At 42.1% G+C, this 27,274-nt stretch overlaps 1 protein-coding gene across 3 annotated transcripts in view; it reads left to right on the top strand.

The window, feature by feature from the left end:
• CNN3 (calponin 3) overlaps positions 1-27,274 on the top strand; it is a 59,565-nt gene that overhangs the window by 30,002 nt on the left and 2,289 nt on the right. For 2 of the 3 annotated variants that reach the window (XM_051624360.1, XM_051624359.1), the window contains exons 4-7: positions 24,103-24,224; positions 24,939-25,005; positions 26,349-26,486; positions 26,899-27,015. In XM_051624360.1, the coding sequence (XP_051480320.1) occupies positions 24,103-24,224; positions 24,939-25,005; positions 26,349-26,486; positions 26,899-27,015 (444 nt within the window). Of the gene's footprint in view, positions 1-5,362; positions 5,525-24,102; positions 24,225-24,938; positions 25,006-26,348; positions 26,487-26,898; positions 27,016-27,274 lie in introns of those variants that run through there. The other variant, XM_051624361.1, reaches the window with a different exon arrangement.

Consider the following 27,274-nt stretch of genomic DNA (forward strand, 5'->3'; position numbering starts at 1 on the left):
TCAAGTCTTGATAATTTTAAGGTGTTTGGCCAGCAGCCCCTTCCCATCAGGGCAGAGGTGCCCCGAGAGCGGCTCCCAGGATAACACCACTGGCAAGCGCGACATTGCCACTCGATACTGCTCTCTGGTCACTACAGCGTTACAGTTCAAACACAGGTTGCCTGTTGGCAATCAGTGTGTGTATGCACGTGCTCTGTTCCCTGCCGCTGGGAGGAAAAGTTCTGGCATATGCTGGTCAGCCAGTCCAGGCCACAGCTCTCTGACATCCAGGGCTGCCAAGGAAGCAGCCCAGTGAAATTCAGGAGCAACAGTGTGAGTGATGGAAAGTTTTAAGAAGAGCCATCAGAAGTAAAATAATTAAGAAGGAAAAAGCTGCCATTTTTAGGGATCTACAGTTCTCTCTAACAGGAGCACAAAGATACAGTGCCAAGTTATTTGCCTACCAAAGTCTGCTTTAAGTAGATATATGAAAGCTGCCTTATTATTTTTTGCAAATGTTGTAGATGCTACTGTTGGAGAGGTGATGCCTACCAGATAGGAGGGAGAAATTACTCTGTGACCTACCTGCTGCACAAAAGCAGATTTGCTTGCTGTTACAATGCTTGAGGAGGAAAATTGTGAAATATGCCAGGCATTTTGACTGCACAGCAAGCGATCTGAAGTTCTTCGTTGTCTTCTGCTTGTGCACTGGTTTTACCAAGTTAAAAACCAACACCAGCAGCAAGCCTTTCACTCAGTCATGATGGGGAGGTGGCAGGGGGGTACAGGACAACACTGGACCCCTAGGTAAGGTTGCAGGTAAGTTATGATTTTAGTCTTTTTCTTTTATATTAGCTCTATGCAGGAACATACTTTGGCATTCAACTATTCTCTACCTGTACCCCCACTGATAAGACTGCAACTATCACATTTTAAAGGGAAGGTCATGAATCTCAATTAAAAATAGAAAAGGACAAAGGTCTGCTTTAATCTTATTTATCAACCAGATAATAAAAACTGCTCTATTTTCATAAGAGGATGGAGGACAGAAGACAACATTAATGTGAGAATCAATGAAAAAATCTTAATCTCTATAAACATGTAGATAAGTCTTTCACTTCAGCAAGTTATTTTATCATGAATGCGAGTAACATTTATGTCCTTAAAAATTAGACATAGAGGGGGGGGTTTCCCAAAAATAACTCAGGCTTCCAGTCTTACAGTTGCCAGACTTGATGCTTAAAAACTCTTCTCAAATCAGGGATTTCTACCACCATCTCAAGAAATGTCTGGGTTTTTTTGTTTTTTTTTCTACTGCAGCATTTCTGAGCATTTTGGCATCATGTGCATCTCTGAAGACATCTCCATATAAGGGAATTTACTCAAGCAATAAAGGGAAAACACAGATATCAGATAATAATTCCATCAAGGCTGAATTTGGCCCCATGATACAGTTTGTGGTATTTGCAAGAAGTCCATGTACTTAGTTTTTCCAGATGTTGATTTTAAAACGTTTTTAAGCTGGCGTTTTTGAGGTAGAATTAATGACTGCCAAAAAAATGTTGTCTTCTGCAGTCTGGTACAGAGGAAGGAGGAGCGAGCCGCAAACACCTCATAGCGTCTGTAATTGTTCTACAAGGCAAGAGGATCTCTCATGGGAGAGTAGTGGAGGAGCTATACAGCACACATACAGCATGGCATGTTTAATTAAAGTACTGAGGGCAGTACTGCATACCTCCAAAATCTTCCAAAATAATTAGCAGTATGAGCACAGCAGTGTTTTAAATAGGTATTTGAGGTAACACAAGAACAGATGTTATACAAGCTTACCTGGGACACAAATTATTCTCAAAAGGAATCCTTATAATGAAAGATCAAGGACAGTTTTGGGTACTGCTAAGCCCCACCATTGGCTCTTCTGTAGAGTTCTTATTTCGCAGTTTCTTCAGTGCTACTCCATACCGTACTAACAATTGGTCTTAACAGATGGGAAGGTGCAAGTCTTTAACTAGAGTCACAAGTTCTATTTATCCTACAGCTCTTACAATAGCTTTTGTCACAGAGGTTAATTAGGCTAAACCATTACTGAGTGTTAGTGTAACTGGCATCCTCAGAATGGACATTTCACAACACCACATCTACTTAACACACTGACATGGAAGAGGATAGTCTGGGAAAGACTCCCTCAAGTTTAAAGGAATTGCAAAAGAGCTCCTTGCCTCAAGGCTAAAGTGCTTCAGAGGGGAATGAACAGTACAGCCTTCTCCTTGCCTCACCAGGTTAGTACTCACTCACCAGTAGCTTTTTCCCCTTGATCCTTAGAAGAGGATATAGCTCTAACTCTGAGAGCTTGGAGAAGCCTTTCCTTCTTTAAAGCACCAGGTTATTGTAGCCAGCTCCCCCATGGGTTACCTGCAGGCCAGTGAGCTCTGTTGATGGCAGTGCAGTGCAGGACCTGCTCCTCACCTGAGCAACCACCTGCCTGCACCAAGCTAGCACAGCTCCCTGCTCCAGTCTCCTCCTGCACCCCAATTGGCACCATAGCTCCCACCTCCCACCCAGGAACATACTCCCCTGCTCCCAGCAAAATCACACCCACACCCATGACCACAAACACACCCAGTGGTATATTTTCTTCATCTTCTCCTACCCACCCCTACAGCTGGTACCACCACCCTCCTCAATTTGGATCCCTACTCCCCTCCCACAGACCAGCCCCACCACTCAGCAAAGCCCTCCTGCCTCCCTTATATCTCACCCTTTGGAGCTAGTCCTGGCAAAGTAACTTCCTCTTCGGCCCTCCCAAATGAACTTGGGGAAATCATCCTGCTTCTCTTCAGCTGAGCCAGTTGACTAAATCAAGGCCCCTTGATCAGGATCAGCTGGGTAGGAACAGTATGATGATCCACCTCAGACATGACTAGGCCTGACTCCACATGTAGGACTTGCCAGTCACCCCCTTGCACCCCTTCAATCATGGATGCTCAGTATGGCTCTGCTGCAGACCGGAACACAGAGATCACAATGCATTTTCTGATAGTTTTCCATTGAGCCACATTAATTCTACAGATTACAGTGGAATTACACAAGGAATAATTTAGGCTCAGGGAGTTTAATAGGACTCCACATATGCTTACAATAATTCATGTGCAAGACTGTTTGTCAGATTATGGTCCATGTTTCCAAGAAAACAGACTTTGTCTCTTCAGAGCTCTTTTTTCTTAGTTTCCAACTGAAGTCATCAGTGCATGTTTATGATATTATATGTGGTTGCTTAAAAAGTTATTACAATGTCACAAAGAGGATTATGATTTCAGGTGGGGAATAATTCTTGTACAAATCCTCTTTCCATACAAACAGCCTTAGTAATAAGGAATGTAGGAAAATAGGGCAAACAAGAGATTTACACATAATGAGCCAGATTGCCCAGTATGCTCCAGCTGCTTTGTACTGCACTGATGGGTTTAAATTTGCTTTGTATTGTCAGTGTGATGCAAAACAGAAAGTGTTTTTAGCTACACTCAAATATTTCCTATTCAACCTTTTCCCACAGGCTGTAAGCATATGACTGATCACAGAATAAATGGCAGCAATCACCCCAAAAGATTGGTAGCTTTCTTATCAGATGTTCAGTAGCAGCATAAAACCATCAAAAGGTGTCTGTGCCCTGCTCAGATGAGGTTAAAAATAAAAATGCTGTATTACTTATTTAAGCATAATTTAAACCTGATTGTCCACCAATAAAATGTTATGCCATATTTTTGCCTGTTACTAATCAGAACCATTTTATTTCAAAATTGATTAAACGTATAATTTATGGAGCTGAGAAAGCATACCAGTTGTAAATGCCTCAAACTTCCCAAGCCACTGTGTATTGTAGCAAAAATGATTGAGAGCATTAACAAATAACATCCTGATGCGACCTTATTTAGGTTGATGGAAACATTTCCAAGGACTTTGGAGGATATTGAATCTAGCCCTAAATCATGTTTGCAGAGGTCATGAAAGATGAGTTTATCCCAACACGAATGTCTGAAAACTAATCAACTTTCATCATGTTTATGTGAGCTGCCATTTCTCTCACCCCATTCTTCGGTTTCCTGCTTCTCTTGCAGTTTCCTTTTCCCAATGGGTCGTTCACGCAGTTCTGCTTCCTTTAATTAGGAACAGCCCTGTTTTCCTCAGAGGCTGTGCAGCCGTGGGGTGGTTGAAGCTGAGCTGATCCGCAGCACCACACTGTAGAACAACCTCCAGGCTGCCCTGCAAGTCCCTCGGGACTGTCCCAGCCGGACGGGGCTTCCACTGCGTGTCTTTTGAAAGAGCCCCGAGGGTTCCAGCCAGAGTGAGACCAGACACTCAGTCCTGACACTTTTTTGCTATGAATTGGGAGCACAGACCAGTTATTTCTGAGGGATACCAAAAGGTGGCCAGGTGGGCCACAGCTGTGCCTCACCCAAACACTCCTACCGGTGGACTGACTTCTGACTATTATATCCAGATTTGTTAAAATGTACCTGTATTTGAAAAGTTACTCTGAACGCAGTTACCTTTTACGCCCAGGGTTACAGCAACCCCGGAGGAGCCGCCGTGCTGCGTTTCGGGTCAGTATTTCGCTCACCGAGCAAGCCCCGAGCCCGCAGCCGCTCCCACCGGTGGCTGCGGTGCCGCTGCCGGATCCATCGCTCCCCGGACTGGATCTGGAGCGATCCCGCCGGCGCGCCCGGCGTGGAAACCATCACGAGTGCCACAGGGAAAGGAGTGACCGCTCCCGAAGCCCCGGGGCGCTGGCTCCCACAGGGCGCATGGGGCAGAGCCCACCGATCTGCTCCACCTTAATCTCTCGCTGCAGCGACTCGTTCACTATTTCTCGCTGCTTCACAGCGTTTTCCCAAGTTTTCTGTGATTTTTGTAAACTTTTAAAGGAATTTAAAAAGTAGCGCACGGAGGGCTGTTTGCCTGCGCGGCTGAGGCCTTTTCTCACGGCTGGTCCCCCGGAGGCCGGGCGGGCAGCCCCCGGCCTGGCACCCCCGCACCGGCGGAGCCACCACCGCCCTCTCACTTCCCGGCTCCTCGCCCGCTTTACTACCGCGGTGCCCCCGGCCCTACGGCGGCGTCCCACCGCGTACCGACAGCCGGACAGGCGGGGCGGGGCGGGGCGGCCGGTCCCGCACCGAGACCCTCCTTCCTCCCCTCCCGCAGCAGGAATCCGCGGCGGATTCCTTCCCGCTGACGTTCCCGCCCCGCTCCCTCCCGGGCCCGGCGCGCGGGGCGGGGCGGGGCCCCGCGGCCTCGCGCCCCCTCCCCAGGCGGCCGGGAGGGGCTGCGGCGGCCTCGCGCCGCGATTGGCGCGCGGCGGCCCCGGCGGGCGCGGGGCCGGGCCCGGGAGGGAGGGACTAGAACTTTCCGCGGCCGCGGGCGGACTCTCGCCTCAGCCCGGAGCCGCCAGCGCCCGCGACCAGCGCCCCCAGGCAGCGGGGAGACCGCCGACATGACCCACTTCAACAAGGGGCCCTCCTACGGGCTGTCCGCCGAGGTCAAGAACAAGGTACGGGCGGCGGCGGCGTGAGGCTCCGCGGGCTTTGTCTGCGCCGGGCCCGCGGGGGCGGGACGGGGCGCGACGCGGGACTTCGCTGCGTCCGGCTCCTGGCGCGGTGGCGGCACGGGAGGGGTGCTCCCGCCGCCCGCCCCGCTGCAGCGCGGAGCTGCGTGGCAGCGCTGGGGAAACGCGCGGCCGCGGAGCTGTCAGCGCCGGGCAGACCCGTGCGCGGGGCCGCAGCGACGGGCGCCCGCCCGGGCTGCACCTGCCCGCGCCGGCAGCCGCGCGCGGGACGTCCCGCTGGCCCCGCGGGCGCTGCCGCCTCTCCTGGGGACCGTGCGGGGCGCGGTCCCGGGGCCCGCAGCCGCGTCCGGCGGGGCGGGGCGGGCGGTGCCGCCCCGGGGCGGGCGCGGCTCCCGGCGGAGCGGAGCGGGGGAAGCGCGTCCCGGCCCCCGCGCGCCGCATTCCAGCGGCGTGACATCATGGGCACGGGCGGCGCGCGGCCAATCGGCGCGAGCCCCGCACAGAGCGCGCATTGTCTGCCCGCGCGCCCCGCCCCGCCCGGCCGGGCACACAAAGGCGCGCGCGGCGGGGACCGGGCGCTGCGGGGACCGGGGGCGGCGGGGAGCGGGCCCGGGCGGCGGGTCGGAGCTGCGGGAACGGCCCCGCCGGCGGCGGGGAGCGGGTGCCCGGGGCGCCGCGTCTGACCGAGCCGCCCGCGCGTGTCCGAGGCGCGTCCCTGGCGCGTGCGGTGCGGCGGGAGGCGCCCGGCGGTGCCCGGTGACACGGGCTGTCGCCCTGCGCCGAAAAACCTCGGCAATAAAGATTAGACCGGTAAACAAGCAGCGATGAGTTTGCGCTGCGTGTCTTTATTCACGGGCTGGCGTGCCAAACGTGGTGTGGACTCGGGTTATTTCACACGCGGGCAAATCCTCAAGTCCTGTTTTACTTGTGTCTGAGTAGAAAGGGGAGGAGGGAGAAAAGTATCTCACGCCAAACGTTGTGGTTTATGCAGAAAGTCTTAAGTTAGTATTGTTGGAAACTTTGTAAAGTATCTTTTTTTCTTTATTTGGTTTCTTGGGGTGGTTGTGGGTTCTGCTGCAGCCTGAGGTGACATGTAACCAAAGATTACCAAGCGCGATTGCTTCCAACATCTCAATTTAGTGATTCATCTACACTGTTACAATCTAGAAAACAAACAAACAATAAAGCATATGTTGTGTGTTATTGCATGCGAATTAGGAAGGAAGTGCTCTTCTACTCTGAGAAATACTGAGGGAATCATGCAGGCCTAACAGTGATCCCTTTATGGGCACAAGATGGGAAGAAGTTCTTTGTTCTTTCTTTCAGTTTCTTATTGTCAACAGCTTCCTTAGGGCCTCCTGAGGGGAACTGTTCCAAGTCCGTGCATTCACAGGGGCTTTGAAGCTGGTGTGTTCCACACCTCATGCAAAGGGCCTCCCACTTGATCCTGCTGCGTGTCTGTTGTTCCCCTCCCTTTGCTTCCATGCAAATACTGATGTTCTGCGGCAGTTCCCGTTTACATGGGTGCAGGCTTCTCTCTGTGGTCCTTGGAAATGTCAGCGCAGAGTGCTATAAAAATATCCAAATGCACCAAAAACAAATGAGCTTATCTCCTTTAAAAAAAAACAACAACAAAACAAGCAAAAGAAAAAGCAACCGACTACAAAAGTCCAGTAAAAGATAGAGCTTTGGACTTTGAGAGTGTTGCTCTTACAGTAAGAAGGGTTCAAATTCCAAAGCAATGATGTTATTGACAGATACATTGTGTACCTCCTGTCTAGTATCTTGCACGGGTCTGTGCACTGGATGTGTTTCCATTTCACTGTATCATTCTAGAGGATCTGAGGATAATGTCTCTGTAAAGATCACAGATTCCTTTTTCCAAACCCTTCTGTCTCTAAGATTTGAAAACATCATCTAGTTTCCAACTGTTGTTGGATCATTTTTTGGTGCTGATCTTAATAGTGCTTTCTAAAACACAGACCTTCGTGCAAACTGTTGTGTTTTGTGCTGGGTTTTGTTTCATTTTCTTTCTTTAAAGTGGTGATGGTAAATGTTTGTAAGTAACTGTGACATCTCCCTGCTTGAGTGATGGTGAATGTTAGATAACCCCTGTTTGAAATTTTTGGTGCTAATCCCCAAGCAGTGTTTTTCTACGGCAAACAGACGTGTTGATAGCTCTGCTGCCTGAGGGCCCAGCTGTGTGGATAAAAAATTCTCTTGGGTTTGGTTTTTATTCTTTATTTCTCATTTGGCATTGTGTTAGTGTTCAGTGAGACCTTTTGTTTCCTGTGGTATTTGAATAGATGACTATAACATGTCCTGATGCTTTATAAGAATTTTGTTTAGTTGATCTTCCAGATTCCATCTCAAAGCTTAAAATCTTTGTTTAGTTTGGGGTTTAGAGCTTTTTTCTTTTTCTTTTTTGGTTTTTTTTTGGCCTTCTGAGGCCCCACCCTCCTCTTGTTTTGCTCCTTACCTTAGCTGACACCAATAAGGTGTCTGGTCTCTGTTATGGATCTCTTCTACTTCCTACAAAGAAAGGCTGGAATTTGTATACTGGTTGCCAGCTGTAAGGAAACTTGCCTGCATGAGAAATGTGTAGGTAGTCAAACTGGTGCAATCCCTTTGAAGCCGATTCCCTGTTTACTTGAGATCACAGAATATGTTTGATCCAAAACAAATATTCAGTGAGGAGGCCTTTAAGCTGATTGAAATGGATGGTTTCTTCTGCAGGCAACACATCATTTTCTTCTTGAGCAACGGGAGAGTTTCTGCAGTACATGCAGTGAACATACCTTGCGATAGTGATGCAGTTAGATAGAGATACAAACTGATGTCACATTTGTCTCTAATTTACAATTGAGGTCGGTAAGAAATTAGCAGAAACTTTTGCTCCATTGACTTGCTGCATAAGGTGTGGAGCAATCAGGAATGCTGGGCAGGAGAAGGACAGGTTCCAGTTCATTTAGCTGCTTCCGAGTGACTCCACCCTTCCCATGGAAATGGTGCTTGTACCGGGCAGGCTTTTATCTTCTCTCTCATGTTTGATACACTGCCAGCTTCATCTCCATGTGAAGGGAAGGCTGGGCAGAAATATGGTCTGTATGGGGAGTTAAGCTTTGCATAGCATTTGGCTATCCCCTGTCTTGATGCTAGTGTCTGTCTTTCCTTTCAAGCCATCCCTTTTCTCAGGAAAGCTGGCACTAGTCAGTACCATTTTCCAGACTTTAAATAAAGACAGGAGAAGTGAGTTAGTCTGTCTCTGCAGCTGCCATCCTGAAAGGTCAAGCACTAGCAAGATGGAAAGGAAGGGAGCCTGGCAGCTTTTAGACAGAGGAATCCTGTAAACAAGGTATCTCCTATTTCACAGGTGTGCAGGAGGGCAGTAGCACTTCCTGCTTTGCTTCTCAAGGGCAAATACAGATTAATGAGAAAGAATTGAAGTCTGTGGTGAATAATACTAACCAGTCCTAGCTATGATTATTGTGTTCCTCCCGAAACTGCTGAGGAGAAAGTTCTTGTTTTGCACTTCAGGCCAAATAAACGGATTTAATTGCTTTGTCCAGAAATTGCTGTTTTATTAACATTTTTAACCAGGAACCAGATTAGCATAATTAAATTTAAGACTTTTTAATTAGTGATTTAATAGCTAAATTGTTTGGGCTGCCTGTAGTTGGACTGTTAGGCTGTCTCCTTCCTCTTTCTGACCACTCCTCTCAAAACAGTAATAATACCATTTTCCTTCTTAAAATAGAAGTGTTCCTACTGTATACTTGTCTTACCCTTCCATACTCCCTGGAGACTATTTTCCTCTAGCAGACCTTTAGGTTTGTTCACTGAATTTCATGAAAGTTAGGTAAGAATGTTTGCTTCTGACAAAATGTATTTCTAGTAATGTCTGACATGATGTGATAAAAATGGAGACTCTGTTGGATAAAGGCAATGAAAACTCAAGCTTTGAGAGCAGAGCTGGGTATCTTCTGTATAGTATAGGGTCTTCTGACAGTATAGGATCTCTGCATTTCCATTCTCTTAGATGTAGATGTCTATATAGCTTTTAAAGAAGTAATAGCTTTAATTCACAAGGTTTTAATTAAATTCAGGTGTTTAGTTTATAATAAAATCGGCCTGCATGACCCTTTTCATGATACAAATCTTCAGTTTGTTGCATGGAGAATAAATGAAAAATCCAATATTTTGTTGCTGTCAAATATTGTAATAGAAATCTTTACACTGAGATTTTTAATGGGAATCTCAGAGAAAATAGCAGAAGGATTTTAGAAGATCAAGCATTGAACTTCAGTTTGCTCCAGTTAATTCCTGGTTTGTGATAGTTGATCATAGCTCTTGAAGTTAACATTTACTAGCTAAATACTAGTTTCACTGTGCACAACACTGAAACTTTTCTATTTGTGCCCAATTTCTTTTTCCAAACACCTGTGAATTTTTTTCCAGCTGGGTCTAGGCTTTAACAATAGATCAGCAGTTCAAATGAACTATTTCCTAACTTTGTATTTTAAATTTCTTACCTTTCAGATACTTGTGTTAAACTTTCTTTAATAGCTGTTTCCAAGCCTCCTTAATAACTAATACACTGAGATGAATAAAATGCTGAGTAAAAACTTCTGCCATAGGTTTAGTCAAGAAATCTATCAACTAGATGCACAGAATGCAGTTCAACATACAAGAATATTGCTTCATGGTACAGTTTTGGTAATTGAGTCAACAGGAACACTTTCCACAAAATATAAATATGACAGTGGAATAATTCCATGTTTGGCACAATAACTACATCTATCACTTAAAACACATTAGTGATATAAACAAAGAAAACTTCTAATTTCTCTTAGTCTTAAGATGCAGGTTTTTAAATGTATCAGCAACCAAATTATGAGAAACCTGCAACAAACTTACCTGCAATATCCCTGCTAGTTACTTCTTTCTGATTCTTGGTTTTGCCTTGACTAGCAATATCAGATATCAGTAACTTGGGTCCAACAACACTTCCTAGAAAGTGGTCCTGCTGCATACTTCCCTCCACTTCCAAAACATGTGTTGATCCTTTTCTGGGCAGAAGCCTCGTCATGCTTCTGAGAATGCATTTGCCACCTCAATTGCTGAAACATGAGTTCAGCATTTTGCGAAAAATTCTGTAGATGAGGGTTTTTTAAAAAGAAACACAGTGGAACACTAGTTTTATTAAGCTGTGGCAGCCTATTAATTTGGGTTCTCTTACTGTAAGATCCTATGTGTGAACAGTTCTGATATTGATTGAGAACTGGTATTAATGCAGTAGCCCTAATCACTAACTACATGTTTTGGTTACATGTGTTGGTTTTTTTTAGAGGAGGAAGGTATTCCAACAGTGATGAATCCTAACTGCAGTTTCTCCATTCATCTTCATCCCTTGCTGTCTATTTCACTGTGTTTGCGCTGTCTCCATGTGTCTTACCCATTTTCCTCTTTCACTGTTGCTGCCTCAGGGCAGATCCTCTCTCTCGAGCATGTACCAGGTACCCATTCTGTGGCTGCTTCAATGAAGTATTAATATGACAGCCAGAATCAGTAGACTGGCTAACAGGTACAGACCTGATGGTATTGAAACCTGGGTAGCATGTAGTTGAGAGTTCATATCTATACTAAGTCTCTTTCAGTGGTAAGCAGGGGCAAGTAATTTGCCATGGAAGTACATCCCTTGCTAGCAGCTTAGATGTTAGCACCCCTGCCATCAGCTTAAAGCCTCTTGTGTTTGTCAGCCAAGCATTGCCCATTCTGCACACTTGCCCAAGCCCATGGACAAGGATACTTACCTTGGGGAGCCCTAGCACAACCCCGCTGGGTAGACCTATAGCACCCTATAACCAGTTTCACTGCCCAGTAGCCTCTGAGTAGGTGAGGTGAAACAAACCCTTGGAAGTGGCTCCCTGGTGGCATCTGTCAGTGGTTGTGAACACCACTGACACGGGGAATTAATTTCTTTTAACGGGTTAAACCCTCAGTAAACCTTGACATGCCATTGCCAAGCTGACAGTTGTCTTTTGGCATTCTTATGTCTCTCAAAACTGTCACTTGGAACAGTGCACAGTCCTTCTTGAACTGCGAGGCATGCATCACTGCCCCGTGCTAAGCCCTGCGTGAGGGCTGTCACTTCCAGTTCTCTCAGCTTACACCGTTTTTTCTAGGAGGAAGGGGATGAATGGCATGGCATAGCTGGGAGTAGCTGCCAAGCATCAAAGCAGAGGTGGGGCACCAGACCAGTCTGCTCCTGTGCATGCGTGAGGACAGGTACAAACTGCCAGTGCTCCACCAGCAAACATGGTGCCTACTATGCTAAGAGTGAGGCTGTTTGTTGGGAACCTTTGCTGCGTTTAACCTTGGGAAGCACACTGTCTTCACTTGCAGATTTAAAGCACTTCCTGTGAATTTATAGAAGTTATTACATTCACTTAGTTTCTGGTGGATTGATAAACTTTTTGTAAAACATTTACTGGTAATAGAAAGACATTTACTGGTAATAGAAAGACATAATACTTGCTGAGGCTAATGTTTAAGAGCATGTGATAATATCAAGTCTTGTATCCTTCATGTGCAAACTCAGTGTACCTCCTACGGCCAAAACACCTCTGAAGAAAGCAGGGTTTGACAGTCATGAGGATTAAATGGGATTAATATTCTCAGAACATAAAAAGTTTAATTTGCATTACAGTAATGTATGCTTGTTTAAAATGTACAAATGAGTGTGCTTTTTGTGGGGTTTCATAGTTAGACTTAGTTTAAAATTTAGAAAAAAAACCCCTGTTATATTCTGTTGCTAAGTCAATACCCTGAAAAGATAGATGGATGCATGCATTGTTTGGGGGTAATGGCATGTCTGGTTGTTTTTTTCCTAGCCACTGCTTTTTTTGGTAAAAACATTAATTTAGAGGGTTTTTCTTGCCTCCAAATAATTTATAATTTGTCTGGGAGAATAAAGGATAGAAGTTGCTTTGTACTCAGAATTGTTAGCTTCTGTAGCTTCATAACACCATATACACTGAGCATCTGACACATCCTTTTAAGGCAAACTTTGTAGAGATTCCCATCCCCTATGGAACTGCACAGGAAAGGCCTTCAGTAAAAACAGGCTTGAGGCCAGGACACGTAGGGCAATTTGAAACAGATTTTTTCTAAGTGAGATCATGTGAAAATCCTTTTTTCTTTAAGAGGGGCTCTTTTGCTTAAAAATTCTTATTGTAAGTATCAAATTCTAAGCAACTCTTAACTTGTATAGCTATATTCAGCAGCAAATGTTCTCTGTTGGGTAAATATTTTTGGTTTTGCAGTAATGCCTCAGAGTAACTTACGTTGTTTCTGTTTAGTGGGATCGAATTACAGTGTTCTTCTCAAAAAGAGTTTTGACTTTCTTCAGGCGGGTAGTTCTACGTTTGGGTTTTTTTTTCCTTAAATAAACAAACAAAAAACCCCTCAACAAATGGTTTTCCCCCCTCTCTTTTTCTCTCTTCCAAACCCCTCTCCTTGCACTTCAACCAGTGCAGAGTTTAGTAGATATTAGGAGGGGAGACATAATTAAACTTTTTATTTCTTATATAGAACCATCTGTTACCAGAAGCAGATTCTGGCTGTGTCAGTTCCAAAGAGGTGGAGGCATTAGTCACAGTGGAGGAGCTGGCAGCAAGGAGGCTGTTCCAGCAAGGCATGAAGTGCCTGTCGCAGCCATGGTCTAGTGCCCTGCTTGGCCTCTCTCCAAACTGCCTGACCCATCCCAGCAGCTCGGCCAAGCGTGCCTTAAGCCTTGGGAATCTGAACATCCTCTGGACACTGATCCTTGCTGGCTCCTGGAAACTGGGCTTTAACCATTGAGTGTCCTTGCTGCTTCCCTTCCAAGACTTAACCTGGTCTTCTGGGCTCTGAGCAGTACTTTTCTTGGAGACTTGATTTAGGCAGACATCCTTTTGGTTGCAGAGTCATCCCTAAGAGGTGTGGTGAAGTGAGACTGTACATGGCTTGTGGATGCACCCTGCAGGAGTGGAACACTTCCTTGGTGTTCTGAAATGCTTTCATGAGGGTGGGATCTGATTTTACTGCAAGTCCTACCTGGCTGAATTACAGATTGTAGATGGTTATAACTATAAAAACCTTGCTTCCTGCTAAGGAAGCTGTGATGTTACATTGTTTTCCTGTTGATATTTCCACTGCTACAATCTCTTATTTATAGACAGAGAGTATTCCTAATGTTGCTTAAACAAGAGTAATTTAATTGAAAAGTATTTTCCTTTTGTCCCTAATCAGCTGACTAAATGCCAGAAGCCTTACCAGCAAAGGATAAGGTGTAACAGTATTTGAGAGGGTATTTGGTTATATTCAAATGTTCATGGAGAAAGCCAGCTGTCACCTTGATGCTAACACAGGCCCCATCAGCACTTTTCCCTTCTGTGCTGAGCATGAACCAAACCACAGGTCAGAGCTCAGGCCAGTACACATCACATGGAGGGATGTGCTGGATCAGGACCCACATGGCAGCTCTGGTTCAGATTCCTGCTGTCTGACCAGCCTGAGCTGCCACTGCTTTGGTTAACTTCATAACACTGTGTGGGATCTATTTGAATTCATGTTACATATCATATCTGAAAGTCAATGCAGTGTTAAGTCAATGAAGCATGTGTAGTTCAGATGCATATCTAGTCTTTTAGATTTTGTTTATTCTTGCAAGAAGCTGTCCCCTTACCTTGCTGCATCATTGTATTAATCATGCCCCAATGAAAGTACAAAAGTAAAAGTAACTTTCTAAAGAAATAAAGATTAAAGATTTTTGCCTTTTTTACTATGGTCGTTCTTGATAGCACCCTCTATCATTAATAAAAAATGGTATGAAAATATTTGTGATATGAAAAGGTACTTCTATTTGAAAGAATCTAGCAGATTTTAATTAAAATGAACAAGAAAGCTGTGAGATTAAATATCAGAGATAAAGAACTGGTCTTTGAATGGATGGAAAAGAATTGGAACAAAACATAACACATAGTTCAGTCCAGGCATCAGAGCATTTTGTTCTTCTGAAGAATAATGGAACGTTAAACAATTCAGGCTCAGGACCTCTCACACACCAGTTGCAGCACAGCCTTGCCCACACATTCTGCTGCTTGTGTATTTCCACCCTACCCTGGATTCAGCTGTGCAGCCTAGAGAGGCTACAGCTTCTGCTGTATCCAGAGTTCTGGATGCAGTGTATGTGTGCACCCAGTGCTAACTGTCCTGCTCGTGGTTAAATGCTGGTTCAGAAGTTATTACAAGGTGTTTAACCAGAACCTCCTAACTTAGGAGACTGACTGTCTTTCCTTTGTCAACAGTAGTACTTCCATCTGTACTTGTTATAAAACTTCAGTATAGCAAGGTTTTGGGCTTGATTTTTATGTAATTTAAACTACATTTTCATTAAATAAGTTGAACTAAAGTTCATCTAACCATAAACTTTTAAAAATATCTGTTCAGCTGTCTGCTATACAGATTTAATTATGTGTATAGAACTGCCTGTAAGATCTATACAAATTTCATATACCCAGTCTTAATTTTCTTGGACTGTCTTCAGCAATCTGAACTTCAGTGGTAGGCTTTTAGAGATGTATATTATTACAAAATTAAGTAAACATTTTCTAATGTGTTTATGGTCATCACTTTTTTCTTTTTTTTTTTTTTTTTTTTTACAAAACATGCCAGTAATTGTAGATCATACTATTCTTACAAGTCTTTTTATGTGGTAAAAGCACAACATGCCTGGTTGACCATATCCAAAACATTTTTTGATGTTTCCTGGAATATAATCAACATTTTGTATCACCTACTGAACTGCAAACAGTCAGAGAGATACCCAGGAAGGGAGGGGTAGGGAGTGGGGGTTGGAGGGCAAGGAGCAGCAGATTCTTGTGTTTCATTCTTTGTGCTGAATTCATTCTTCCAATTTTTATTTTTTTTTTTGGTGGTGAAGCAAAACAACAGTATGAAGCAGCTGATAGGCAAGATTTTCTAAAGCGTAGGGTGTGAAATCTGCTTTTCTTGTGCTTCTGTTAAAAAACTGGATATGGGAAAAATTACCTCAAACAGAATAATGTACTACATGTGAATTCAGAGTTTTTTACCTACTGCCTGTAGGATAAACAGATTTTGCTATCTAGTAGAATCTGAGGAACTTTGAGAAATCACATCTTTCACCTAAAACCACAAAAACCAGAAAGTTTGAATAATTTTATGCAAGGAGGAAGTGGTGCTAAGAATGACTGAAATCTGTGTTTTCTTTATGAATACTTGTCACAGGCACCTCAGCCTCTTCAGGTAACGTGAGTTCATGGAATTAAATCAGAGCAGGCCAACAGGTGACCAAATGCCATTGGAGCAGTTGGTGGAAAGCACTGAGCTCTGTCACCTGGGAAGTGCCTGTTACCTTGGGACCTGCTGTGCCTGGTATCACAAGTGTCTGAACTTAGTGGCTTAGGTTTACTTTTGAAAAAGATACTGAGAAAATGAGTAAGGAGGGGCAGAGGGAGTGTGCATTTTGAGTAACATTTAGCAAAGATTGCATCAACAGACTTCAGTTTTCTTTAGCTAATTTTTTCAAGAGCTATGTTTGAGTTACTAATTAGCAGCTTGCTGCTGTAAACCACAATTCTACTGTTATTGGTAAGTGGAGAAGGTTTGAAGACAAGAAAAGGTGTAGAGTGTGACTCAGGCTAAAATCAGATTTTGTGGCTCAGTCTGGAGTCTAGGACTACTGTTGCACCAGACTTACAGTAGGAGCTGTCTCAGGAGACATTTCCTGGATTGCTCGTAGGAAAACTAGGTTGTTTACAGTTTTTTTTTGTTTTGGGTTGGGGTTTTTAAGTTGTTTGTTGGTGTTTTGTTTTGTTTTCTGTTTATGCACCAGACTGTTCTGTTAGATTATATATTTTTTTTCTCCACAAAAGCAACCCTGAAGTCAGGCAGTACTGCAGGTTACCAGTGTTCTCAGTGCACCCCTCAGCATGTGGTTTCAGAAGATGTCACTGCTAGTGATGTCAGAGCCTGTCCAGAGCTCAAGTCAGTCATCTTGGGGTTGGGTTTCAGAGCAAGGGGAACGTTCTCCTCAGCAATTAACAGGCTTTTGTGATTTGGGTTGGATCAACCCTGTTTTAGCCGAGAAGAAACTTCACATCATAGTGAAAACAGCAATTATTTCAAAGAATACATAGTGAATATTACTGAAATGATGTTCTGCAAATAAATCTAAGCTGTTCTGCAATATACAGACTAAAGAAGTGCAAAGAGACTTGACATCAAGAAGTATAATGTAGGGTGGCAGGACCAGAAGGTGCTGCAGTTGAAAGTAGAAGCTGATGACTGAGCAGAATCAGTTACAAGCCAGAAAACTGTCACTCTGACAAGAATTCATAAGAACAAGAAATGTGAGAAAATCTGTGAGCACAGATTCGAATGAGCAGGAGTGTTGCAGTAGTTCAGGCACAGTAAATGAGGGAATGGATTTGCAGTCTGAGGCAGGTGAGTTGTTGGTGCACTTTGAGTGAAGAGACAGTAGCGTTTGCCCCTTGAATGGTTCACAAGCTGGCAACCAACACCATGTCTGACTAGAGGTATCTTACTTGTAAGATGACCTAGAACAAGCCATGCCTCTTAAGTTTCTTACTTCACAGAATTTAAACTGGAATTTTGGATTAAAGCTTATCCATCCCTCCTTGAAAGATTGTAGCATAAATTTTGACTTGCAGAGAAGACAGTGAAGTGTTGGCAGGTTATCAGTTATGCTACACATAGCAAAAAATACTGTTGAATCCTAAGCAAAATGGATACAGCTGTAAAATTTTTGTGCTAAGTAGTGTAGTGGAATACGGTGAGATCTTTCAATACTAGCATTAGTGTGTTCCCTGCCTTTCTGTATTACAGTCCATAGTCACAGAAAAAACACGTTTCCAAACACCAAGGAATATCTAATAGTGACTTTCAGTTTTTTAAGTACTTTCCCCTTTGGTTTTCATCTGGATTTTTACATTTGCTTTACCTTTGGGTTTCTCATGCACAAATATGCCTCCTCTGACATTTGCTTTTGCATGCACTCCTGGTCAACATACTTTAAATTATTAGGGAATTTTAATTTGTTCTTATGATGAAAGACCATTGGATTGGTAGCTCGAATGATAAGAAGCTCCACTTCATAGTAACCTTGGTACTCTCCTCTCAACCACTTCAGTAAAAATCAAAACCTTGTATTGTTCCACTCTCTTAGGCTGTGTTTCAACTTAAAGGGTATCCTATTTATTTTGTGACTCAGTTGGCAGACAACTAGAACTGTTCTGCAGAAAAACACTGATTATATCCTTGTCACTCTCCCTTGTCTCTGAAGCTGAAGATACAGTACTGTTTGCTCCATAGAATTTTAACCAGAATGTTTAAAATCAATTGTATAATTTTTAAAAATATAGAAAAATAATTCTTCCTGCTTATGAGACATGTAACTGTTCTGTGCATTTTTTTGTCATTTGCATAACCAGTAAGCTCTTCACACGTTTTTGTCCCAGGTGTTATGCTGTATAAATTTTAGATACGGGATTCAGAGCTGTGTTCTGTAACAGCAGGTAATGAGCAGAATGGGGTAGCTCAGGTGCCAGTAGCTGGAATTCTGGAGAATAATTTGGGATTGGCCATGTAGTCTGCCTTACTCCCACTTCTGAGTATGGACTTCTAAGACCCTCTGCCTTGATACCAGGAGATGATTCATCTTTTCCCCATACCATCATAAAGCCTTAACAAAGGGAGGAGAAAGATCTCTTCATAAACTGGTGCCAAGCACATAATAAAGTAGCATCAGCATTGGTATCCATGGCCTTTGCAAAGCAAATCACTCCTGAGAGTAGTAGTTATGCCCGTGCAAAGGATGGTTGTAGGCACCACTGAAGCCATAAAAATTCACTGCTGTGACATGATGGGTAACTTTGAAAGTTTTAATCTTTTATACCTGCTTTTTAACTTACTAAGTTCTCTGTTTGCTTGTCCCAGTCAGTGGTAAAAGCTATGCTGTGTGATTAAACTCTTTTTTGAGATACTATTACAGTGTTTTTCCAGAGTAGCAGCAGCATAGAGTGTTGAACTCTTAAACTGGAGATTTGGCTCTCACACAGCCCTTAGTGTACAGTGTGTACTATGTAATTTGGAAAAGATTAGTATAAAAGAACAATTGTAAGTCCATATGATATCATTTATGATGCAAAATACTGGTTAACATCATCACTCAAACTTAGCATGCTGCAGGCACATTAAGTAACTTTAATGATCTGTGTCCCTTGAAGTTGGCCAACACAACTTCATGTATTTCCAGGAATCCACATGCTTAATAAAAACAGTGATGATTGCTATTCTTGTGCTACAAATGGAGGGAGAGTTTTTAGACTGTAAGAGGTAAGCAGTAAAGTCCTACCCAAAGAGAACAAGATGCAAGAACTGGGTGTGAAGTTTCCAGAGGAATCAAGTTTAACCCAAGGATTCTTAGGCACACATTGGTGTACCTCTACATGTATCACACCATCTGCTAGTTACTGTCCGCAGCTGACAGTCAAAAGATGAAACGTGGCATTTAAAACAGGAATTACCAAGTAAGAGGAAGAACTGACTTGTTGGTGCCCTGAGTTCTTACGCCTCCATCCTTCCACTCAAAGACAACACAACTCCAGCCCTACAATTGAACTGCATCAGTTTTAGGTAACAGAGATGTTTGACTTAGATGTAATACCAGGTTACCATAATAATAATTTTTAAAAAAGACATTTTTAGCTGAAATACTGGTGTAACTGGGTTCTGATACTTCTGCATCACTAACGAGGCAGTCTTTTGTCCTGGCTGTACCAGACACCATTTAGCAGGATAAGTACCTGAAACATGTTAGTTCCCATTAAACTTAATGTCCTTTAGTAATACATTAAAATTGTATGGCTGTGTGTGAAGCTCAGAAAAAAAACAACAAAATATAATGTGGTCTTAACTGATATTAAAGAGCTTCAAGTTCAAAACGTTCTCTTATAGCATGGAGAAGTTTTCCATAATTCTGCCTCCTTTCTCACAAATTCAAATACAACTGGAGTATTTTTCAGAGTTGTAACTGACTAAAGTAATTATACAGCTGTAGTTGCAAATGAGTAGGTGAATTATTTTTTAAAATCAAATTTGAAGCCAGTCCAAAAAGACAGTAATACACAGACCTAGTTTTTCTGCAGCCTCTTCTTACTTGTGACTTACAGTAGCAAGGTGATACATACTGTCAGTTTTCTGAGGACCACGGTAGTAGACCTATTAAATATCTACCTAGAATTATTCCAAAGATTGCCTTCCAGTTCACTGTCAAATTTTGTTAGCTTTTTCTGTACTGAATACAAATACTTCAGTAGCAGTCAAGAGCTTCTAACAGGCAAGTAACACCTCCTCTTTTCCTCCTACAGCTATAGATCACCTATATTTTTGACCATTTTTATAAACTGTAGTCTCCTTTCAAAGATACTGCTTACTACTAAATCTGTATCACTGAAGCATCAGCAAGAAGAGTAGCATTTACAACTTTATATATATTTCAAGACTTATTAGAACAAAATAATTAATAGCTGGCTTCCCACTGTCTAGCTTTTAAACTTCTATAAAATCTTTGTATCAATTGCTACAATTCATTTTTTTCTACAGCATTCTGAAACCATAGCTTTTTTCATGGCACCAGCAATAAGTACCTTGAATGAGGCTGCTTAGCTACTGTTCTCTTCTCTAGCGGATAATGCCTTCTTTTGCTGTAGAATTAAAGTCTCTTCCATGAAAGTACGGTACTTAAAGAGGATCAAGTGTTGGCATGTCAATGAGTAGTAATGGAAAAAGCCATAAAATTTTTTTCATTTATATCAAAGCTTCCAACCTCCCCTTGTACATAGCAATCAAAGGAAAAGTGGAATAATTCTGATAGACATATGGAAAATATGTTTACTTAGTGTTACATAATTTCTGGCTGTGCCATTGGAGTAAAGAGCTAAGAATTCCAAGTAAGCATAATGCCTCCCTCTGGTAGTACCTGACCTGCCACTCTCTCTTTTTAACCCCTTCTTGTCACCTGTTTAAAACCAGATTCTTAAGTTTCCATGTCTTCAGCTTTTCAGATAGATTGAGTATATTGTTCAAAGAAACTATCATGACAATTCAACCTACTTTCCCACCATTTCAAAAATCAAACCAAAACTTTACCATATATAAGTCAAACTGCACAATAGTGAAGACAATTAAGACAATCAGCAGATGTAATAGCAATGCTTTTAGTGGCAACAAGACAACTTTCCTGACACGTGTAAGCATTTTTTGATTTCTTATCTCTAGATAACCATAGTAGTGATACCCCAAGATACTTCAAAAGCTCTTGAAAGAGTCAAGATTTGAACACATGTGAAAGTACTCCAACATAAAGTAAATATTTTTTAGGAGAGGTGATAAAATTCCATCTGATTACTTCTAAGTTCCCCAAGCAATGAGGGTAGCAATTCAATATTCAGCTCAGTTGTAATCTCAAATATGGAATGCACTTAGTATTAAATAAGGAAAAATTTTGTTTTGTTTTGTTTTATATGCTTGCCAAGAAAGATTAAAATAGCCACACTTGCAAAAGTCTTTAGAGTTCTCACTATTTTTAATATGGGAAGAGACAGACTGATCTTTTAAAAGTGTCCTTGGGTTGCATGATCACAGACTTCATTTCCTCTTTTTTAAAAAAAAAACAAAAGCAATTACCAGTACTTAAAAATGAAACTGTAGAAAAATTATTTATAGAAGGACAATTCCAGCTGTATTCCAGACAATTCCATCTGCAAGATGGCTAAACTGTGACTTAGCATTCTCTTTAATCTACATTGAAACAGAAACTGCCAGAATTTTCAGAAAGCATGGTGTTCATTGCATTTCTAACTAACTACAGGATTGTGGAACAGATTAGCCTAAACCACTCTGTACTCACATGCACCTGAGAATGGTGATTTTACCACAGCATGAAGTGTCAACATACAAACAACCAGCCCAAATTGTCTGCCCTCTCATAACTGTAATATCGGAATTTACTGAGTTCTGGACTTTCTACAAATCCTGTTTTTTCTCTTGAACTGGTGTACAGAAATGTACTATCTCTTGTATGTCTTGTTTGTACACATCACACAAGATTCTGTGGGTGAGGTCACTTTTGTAACATCTCTGTAGGTTCTGTAATGTGTCATAAGAGCATGATGCCATGTTTAATTCCTCTGGGGATGTTTTGGGATTCTGCTCTTTTCCACCAATAGTTAACTCCACATAAAAAAAAACCTGACTTGGTTGTGTCCAAGACTGCTGCTGGTTGAGTTCTGCCAAATATTCTGGGTGATGCAAATTAAGGCTGTGATCACATAAGCCTTGTTTCCACAGGAAATAAAAATAGCCATGAAAAGTAGCTTGTAAGCTAATCACCTGGAGAGGAAGGAGAAAGCTTCCTCATACACCATTTTAAAGATGTTAACCTTTCTGGTAGCCCCTCAGAAAAGGGGCTTTACTGTTACTACCATCACCATAAACAAAGAACGTGGCTGTGCTGCTTTGCAGCAGCTTCCTCTGTGGAGCTGTGAACTTCAGCTAGCTTTTCTAGTCTGCTTCTCATCTTAGCTGTCTAATATCCAGCAATTAAAAAAAATCACACCAAAACACAACAAAAAAGTAGTCATGACATTTTCCTTACACTAGGCAGTATTGCCTGAGCTTTCTTCCTTGTCATGTTCACTGAAAAATGAGGAATTTTGATTATTTTAAACCAGCACTGAAGTACTTGTCATCTTGTGCAGAATATTACACAAGTTTTTACTCCTTCATCAAGACCTGAATAAGAGAACAGTTTAGGCCATTGTTCTGATCTGTAACTAAGGCACTATAGCACCACTGTTACAAATAGTCTAAGGAAAATAAGTATTACTCAGAAAAGTTTTTGAAGTGAAGCCAGAGATACAGGAATTTTCCATTCCCCTTAGAAGAAAAGTAGAGAACAGAACACTGTAATTTTCGGTTTGGTCAGTTTGGAGTTGGGAATTACTAACATCAGCCAAAAACACAGCAATTGCTTCTATCCAAGTAATAGAGATAGGTTGGAATTATAATCTCATGCCATATAAATAGCTGCTAATATCTGGCCTTTCTGGGCTGAAGTGTAAGAACTATGTAAAAAGTCTGAATTTACATTTTGATCTGAATGTGAATGGCTTTACATTGTTCCGAACTTGTAAGTTACTTGTAGTAGCTGAGCTCATTTTCCATTAGAAATATTGCAAGTACATTCTGTGCTTGCCTGTCAGGTTTCTCACAGCTGCTCCCTCATTCCGTAACTTGCTCATTGACCCATGCAGGACAACTTCTAATGAAGGTGGAAAAGTGTTGCCAACCTCTGCACTAGGGGAGTTTATTTCACTGTAAACTCTTGTGCTCAGATAACTTACTTAATTTGCAGATAAAGGAGCAATGCTTTCAAGGATAGAATGCCTTTTCTCCAGCTTGCCAATATTGAGAAGCATTGCAAAAGTAGCAGGTTTAAGCTTATTTCTAACATTGCAGTCTCTTCAGGGAGGGGAACAAAGGACAGAGTGGAGTGTGGGCTCCGTTAGCTACCAGCATCATTGGAGTTTACTGGTTGATTTCTAGTGACTGAAGCATAAACTGACACACTAAGGAGTGAAGCCTGAACATCTGGAAAAAGAGTTTTAACTCACCATGCTAATAACAACCCTGGGCCTCTGTTTGATTCCTTTAACTTCAAAGACCATTGCAGGATTTCTCTCTCTAAAGTAACAGCACAGCAACTTTGCCATTAAGACATGAGATCAGTTTATTCCACTGGAGTCTTCCAGCAAGGCCAAAGAAAACTAGCAGGCATACTATAGCTTAAGTTTAAAAGAGCCACACACACAACCCCCAGAATCCCCAGCAAGATAACTCTTACTGTTGTAGCAACAATGGAAAAACTTGGAGGTCATCTCCTAGCTAAAAAAGCAAACCCACTGTTATCTTTATCTGCATAACTTCAAATCTGTTACAGAAAAATGCTCACAGAGAAATCTACATCTGAGCAGGAGTACTGATGGCACAGCAATTGAGAATTCTTGCATTCACAACACACTATTTCACTTTTGTACTTCCTGCTAAAGTACAGCTTGGGTACGGTGTTTTGGTTTGGCATTTTTTTTTTTTTTTTCAAAAAAGTTCTAATTCCTCTGCAGCTGTTAAGACTGTTCACAAGCTCCAGCAGTTCTTACAGTAGGAAGAACTGCTACATGCTTCAAAGCACTACTTGCAAGTAAACATTTAAGAAAGCTATAAACATTATAATAAAAGGGATAAATTACTTGCATCTGTACTCTGATATTTGAAATACAGTTTTAAATCCAGCAATAAAATTACTGGTTGAATGCTATAGCATCCCTTTGAAATGGATTGGGGGGGAAAGTGTTCCAGTTTTCTCTTGGGAAGTAACTTTGTAACTGCTTGTGTTACAGATTGCACTGAAATATGACCCCCAGATAGAAGAAGATCTGCGTAACTGGATAGAAGAGGTTACAGGGCTGAGCATTGGTGCAAACTTTCAACTGGGATTAAAAGATGGCATAATCTTATGCGAGTAAGCATTATTAAGTAACTTTATTTTTAGCAGTTTCCCACTTCTGATAAACTAAGGAGGGACTTTCTGAAGACTGCCCTTGAAACGCATCAGCTATAATAGTCAAAGATAGCTGGCAGTAGGGTGGGAGACAGCTTCTTTGAAACTGTGGAAAAGAATGGAAACTTAAATCTCTTTAGAAAGATTTCAGCAAATATTAGAAGCATAGAATAGTTTGGGTTGGAAGGGACCTTATAGATTATCTAGTTCCAACCCCCCAGCCTGGGCTGGGACACCTCCCACTAGATCAGATTGCTCAAAGCCCCATACAGCCTGGCATTGAACACTTCCAGGGATGGGGCATCCAAAACTTCCCTCGGAAACCTGTTCCAATGTCTCACCACACTCACAGGAAAGAATTTATTTCTAATATCTAATCTAAACCTACCCTCTCCCAGTTTGAAACTGTCACTCCTCATCCTGTTGAGATTTCTAAGTATTTCTAAATTTAAAGCTGAAACTCTGTTCTATAATAATCAAATGGCACACAAAAATTCTTACAGTCTGTTAGACTTCTTAGACCTGAGATTTGAGCTAGGCACTCTGTATAAACAAAAATGAACCATTTTTATGAAACTAATGCAACTAATATGAGTGAAAATATCTAATGCCTGCACAGTTGGTATAAGGATGAGATTTATTGTTTAAGCATTTCCCTTTTTTTCACCTCCCCAGGCTTATAAATAAGCTGCAGCCAGGATCAGTGAAGAAAATTAATCAATCAAAACTAAATTGGCACCAGGTAAAACAAAAAAAAAAACACGAACCCCAAACTACACCTCTAACCCCTTCAACCCCCAAACAGTTCTTTTGTTCTGTATTAACAAAATTGCTGTGAATATGGTACACCTTAAATCTTGACAGCACAAAGTTTTGTATGAGGTATGTACACAACAGCTGAGGATAAGGCGTACAGCAATAGCATTGTACAGAAAGCAGCTACAGCTGAGATGGCTCTTACGTGGCAGTTGAGTATACATATTCAATAGTAGTGCTTTAGTTGTTAGATGAAATTTTGGATGGAAGAACACAGCTATATAGCAAGGCCTTTCTCCAAGTTAAAAAAAACCCCACTTTTTTATTAAACCACAACTGGAGTTTTCCATCCAGGCAGTTCTGCAAGGTGTTAAGTGAACACCTTGCATGTACCAGTATATTCAAGGTCATTGTGCAAAGTGTTCTGAGAAAGCAGCTGGAGAGGATGAGGAGGGAAAGGACCTGAACAGTCTCAGAAGAAATGACTGTGTAACAGAACTCAGAATACAATAATGTGCAGCTACAGTATGTAATTTATTTCAGCATAACCAGATTTGATTTCTTATGAGTGTTGTATCTGGTACTTCACCCCTGTCAGGGATGATCAAAGACAACATGTATTTAGAACAAGGATTGGAGGGGGTTTGTTTAGATGCGACTGCCTTTACTGCTGCTCGGTCTAGCTTAATGCTGCTGTGTCAGCCTCCTGTTTTTATTGGCATTGAACCAATTGAATACCTCTTGAGACTTCAGAAGGAAAGATGAGATTCAGTCTTTGCTCCATCTTGCTTTCCAGTTTCTACAGCACAGTGCTAAGAAGTGCTAATAAATCACATAAACTTAGTTGAATTTGTCCCAGGAGGTGAGCAAGTAATACCTTCAAACCAGATTAAATGTTCTTACCATCCACACAGTTATGTGGTTTTTTACTTGAAATTATCACTTACTGAAGTCAAATAACATGTCAAATATTCCAATTTTAAGCAGGCTTTAGATTAAGATTTTTCTTGGGAAAGAGTTGAGGCAGTTCTGTAATCAAAACCCCCTCTAATAAAGTATATGATACTCACTGATAGAGAGATGCCAGGCTAGATAAACTCTTAGACTGATTTCTGAAGGCAATATTAAAAGTAATTAAAATAACATGATACGATAATCTCAAACTTCCTACCAGTCACTCTTAACCACACCAGCTGTTTTGTCCAGTTTGTACAAGGCAAAGAAATGGTATAAACAAGCAAAACAAACAAACCAACACCAGAAAGCTTTTAAAATTAGTTTCCTGATTGAAACACTGAGTAGGAAACTGGCTCTTTTGTTTCTGTTTAGCTGGAGAACATTGGGAATTTTATCAAAGCCATCCAAGTCTACGGCATGAAGCCACATGATATTTTTGAAGCAAATGATCTTTTTGAAAATGGAAATATGACTCAAGTACAGACTACTCTAGTGGCACTAGCAGGTCTGGTAAGTATTTGTACCCCTGGAATTGGCACAAATCCACATACCAGTCCAGCTGCACCCTTACCACTCATCCAGATAGAGAAAACAGCATGCAGCCTGTTAGGAGGGGATAGATATTGCTGTGTCTGAAGTACTTCAGAGGGCTCTGTCCTACCATATGGCTCCAGGGAAGGCTTGGAGTTCCAAGTTAGGATTCCTGACTGCAGATGGCCTTGCTCGGGAGCTACCTGTGCATACACAGAACTGGGGAGGCTCACAGGAGAACACTAAGCCCTGCAGAATATCCTTCTGACAAGATACTTGAGTAGCTTTGACATCATTTGAGAGCCCAGGATCAGGGCTGTAAAGCCAGCATTCCAGTTGGAGAAAATATATTTTAAACACTGAATATTCTATTTTCACTTTCTCTAAATAGGCGAAAACCAAAGGTTTTCATACTACGATTGATATTGGTGTCAAATATGCAGAGAAACAAGCTCGAAGTTTTGATGCAGGAAAACTAAAAGCTGGTCAAAGTGTAATTGGCCTGCAGGTAAGTATGAAGTTCAAGTTTGCAGTTAATCTCTTTTATTTGAGATCAACTTTATTGTTTTGATTAACTGATACATTGTTTATGCAAAAACAGCTGCAGAATTACAATATTTTCTTATCATGGAGGTATAAAGATTTAATTGTTTAAGGCAGTTGATTTGCTCTATAAGCTTAAGTGACTTCTTGGAAGGTTTTTCTGTTTTTTTTTTAAAATCCGCAATAAGAGTGATAAGGACAAAAGGAACAGCTAATATTAGCAG

The sequence above is a fragment of the Apus apus genome, chromosome 7 (genome assembly GCF_020740795.1).
Source record: "Apus apus isolate bApuApu2 chromosome 7, bApuApu2.pri.cur, whole genome shotgun sequence".
Taxonomy (NCBI): Eukaryota; Metazoa; Chordata; class Aves; order Apodiformes; family Apodidae; genus Apus; species Apus apus.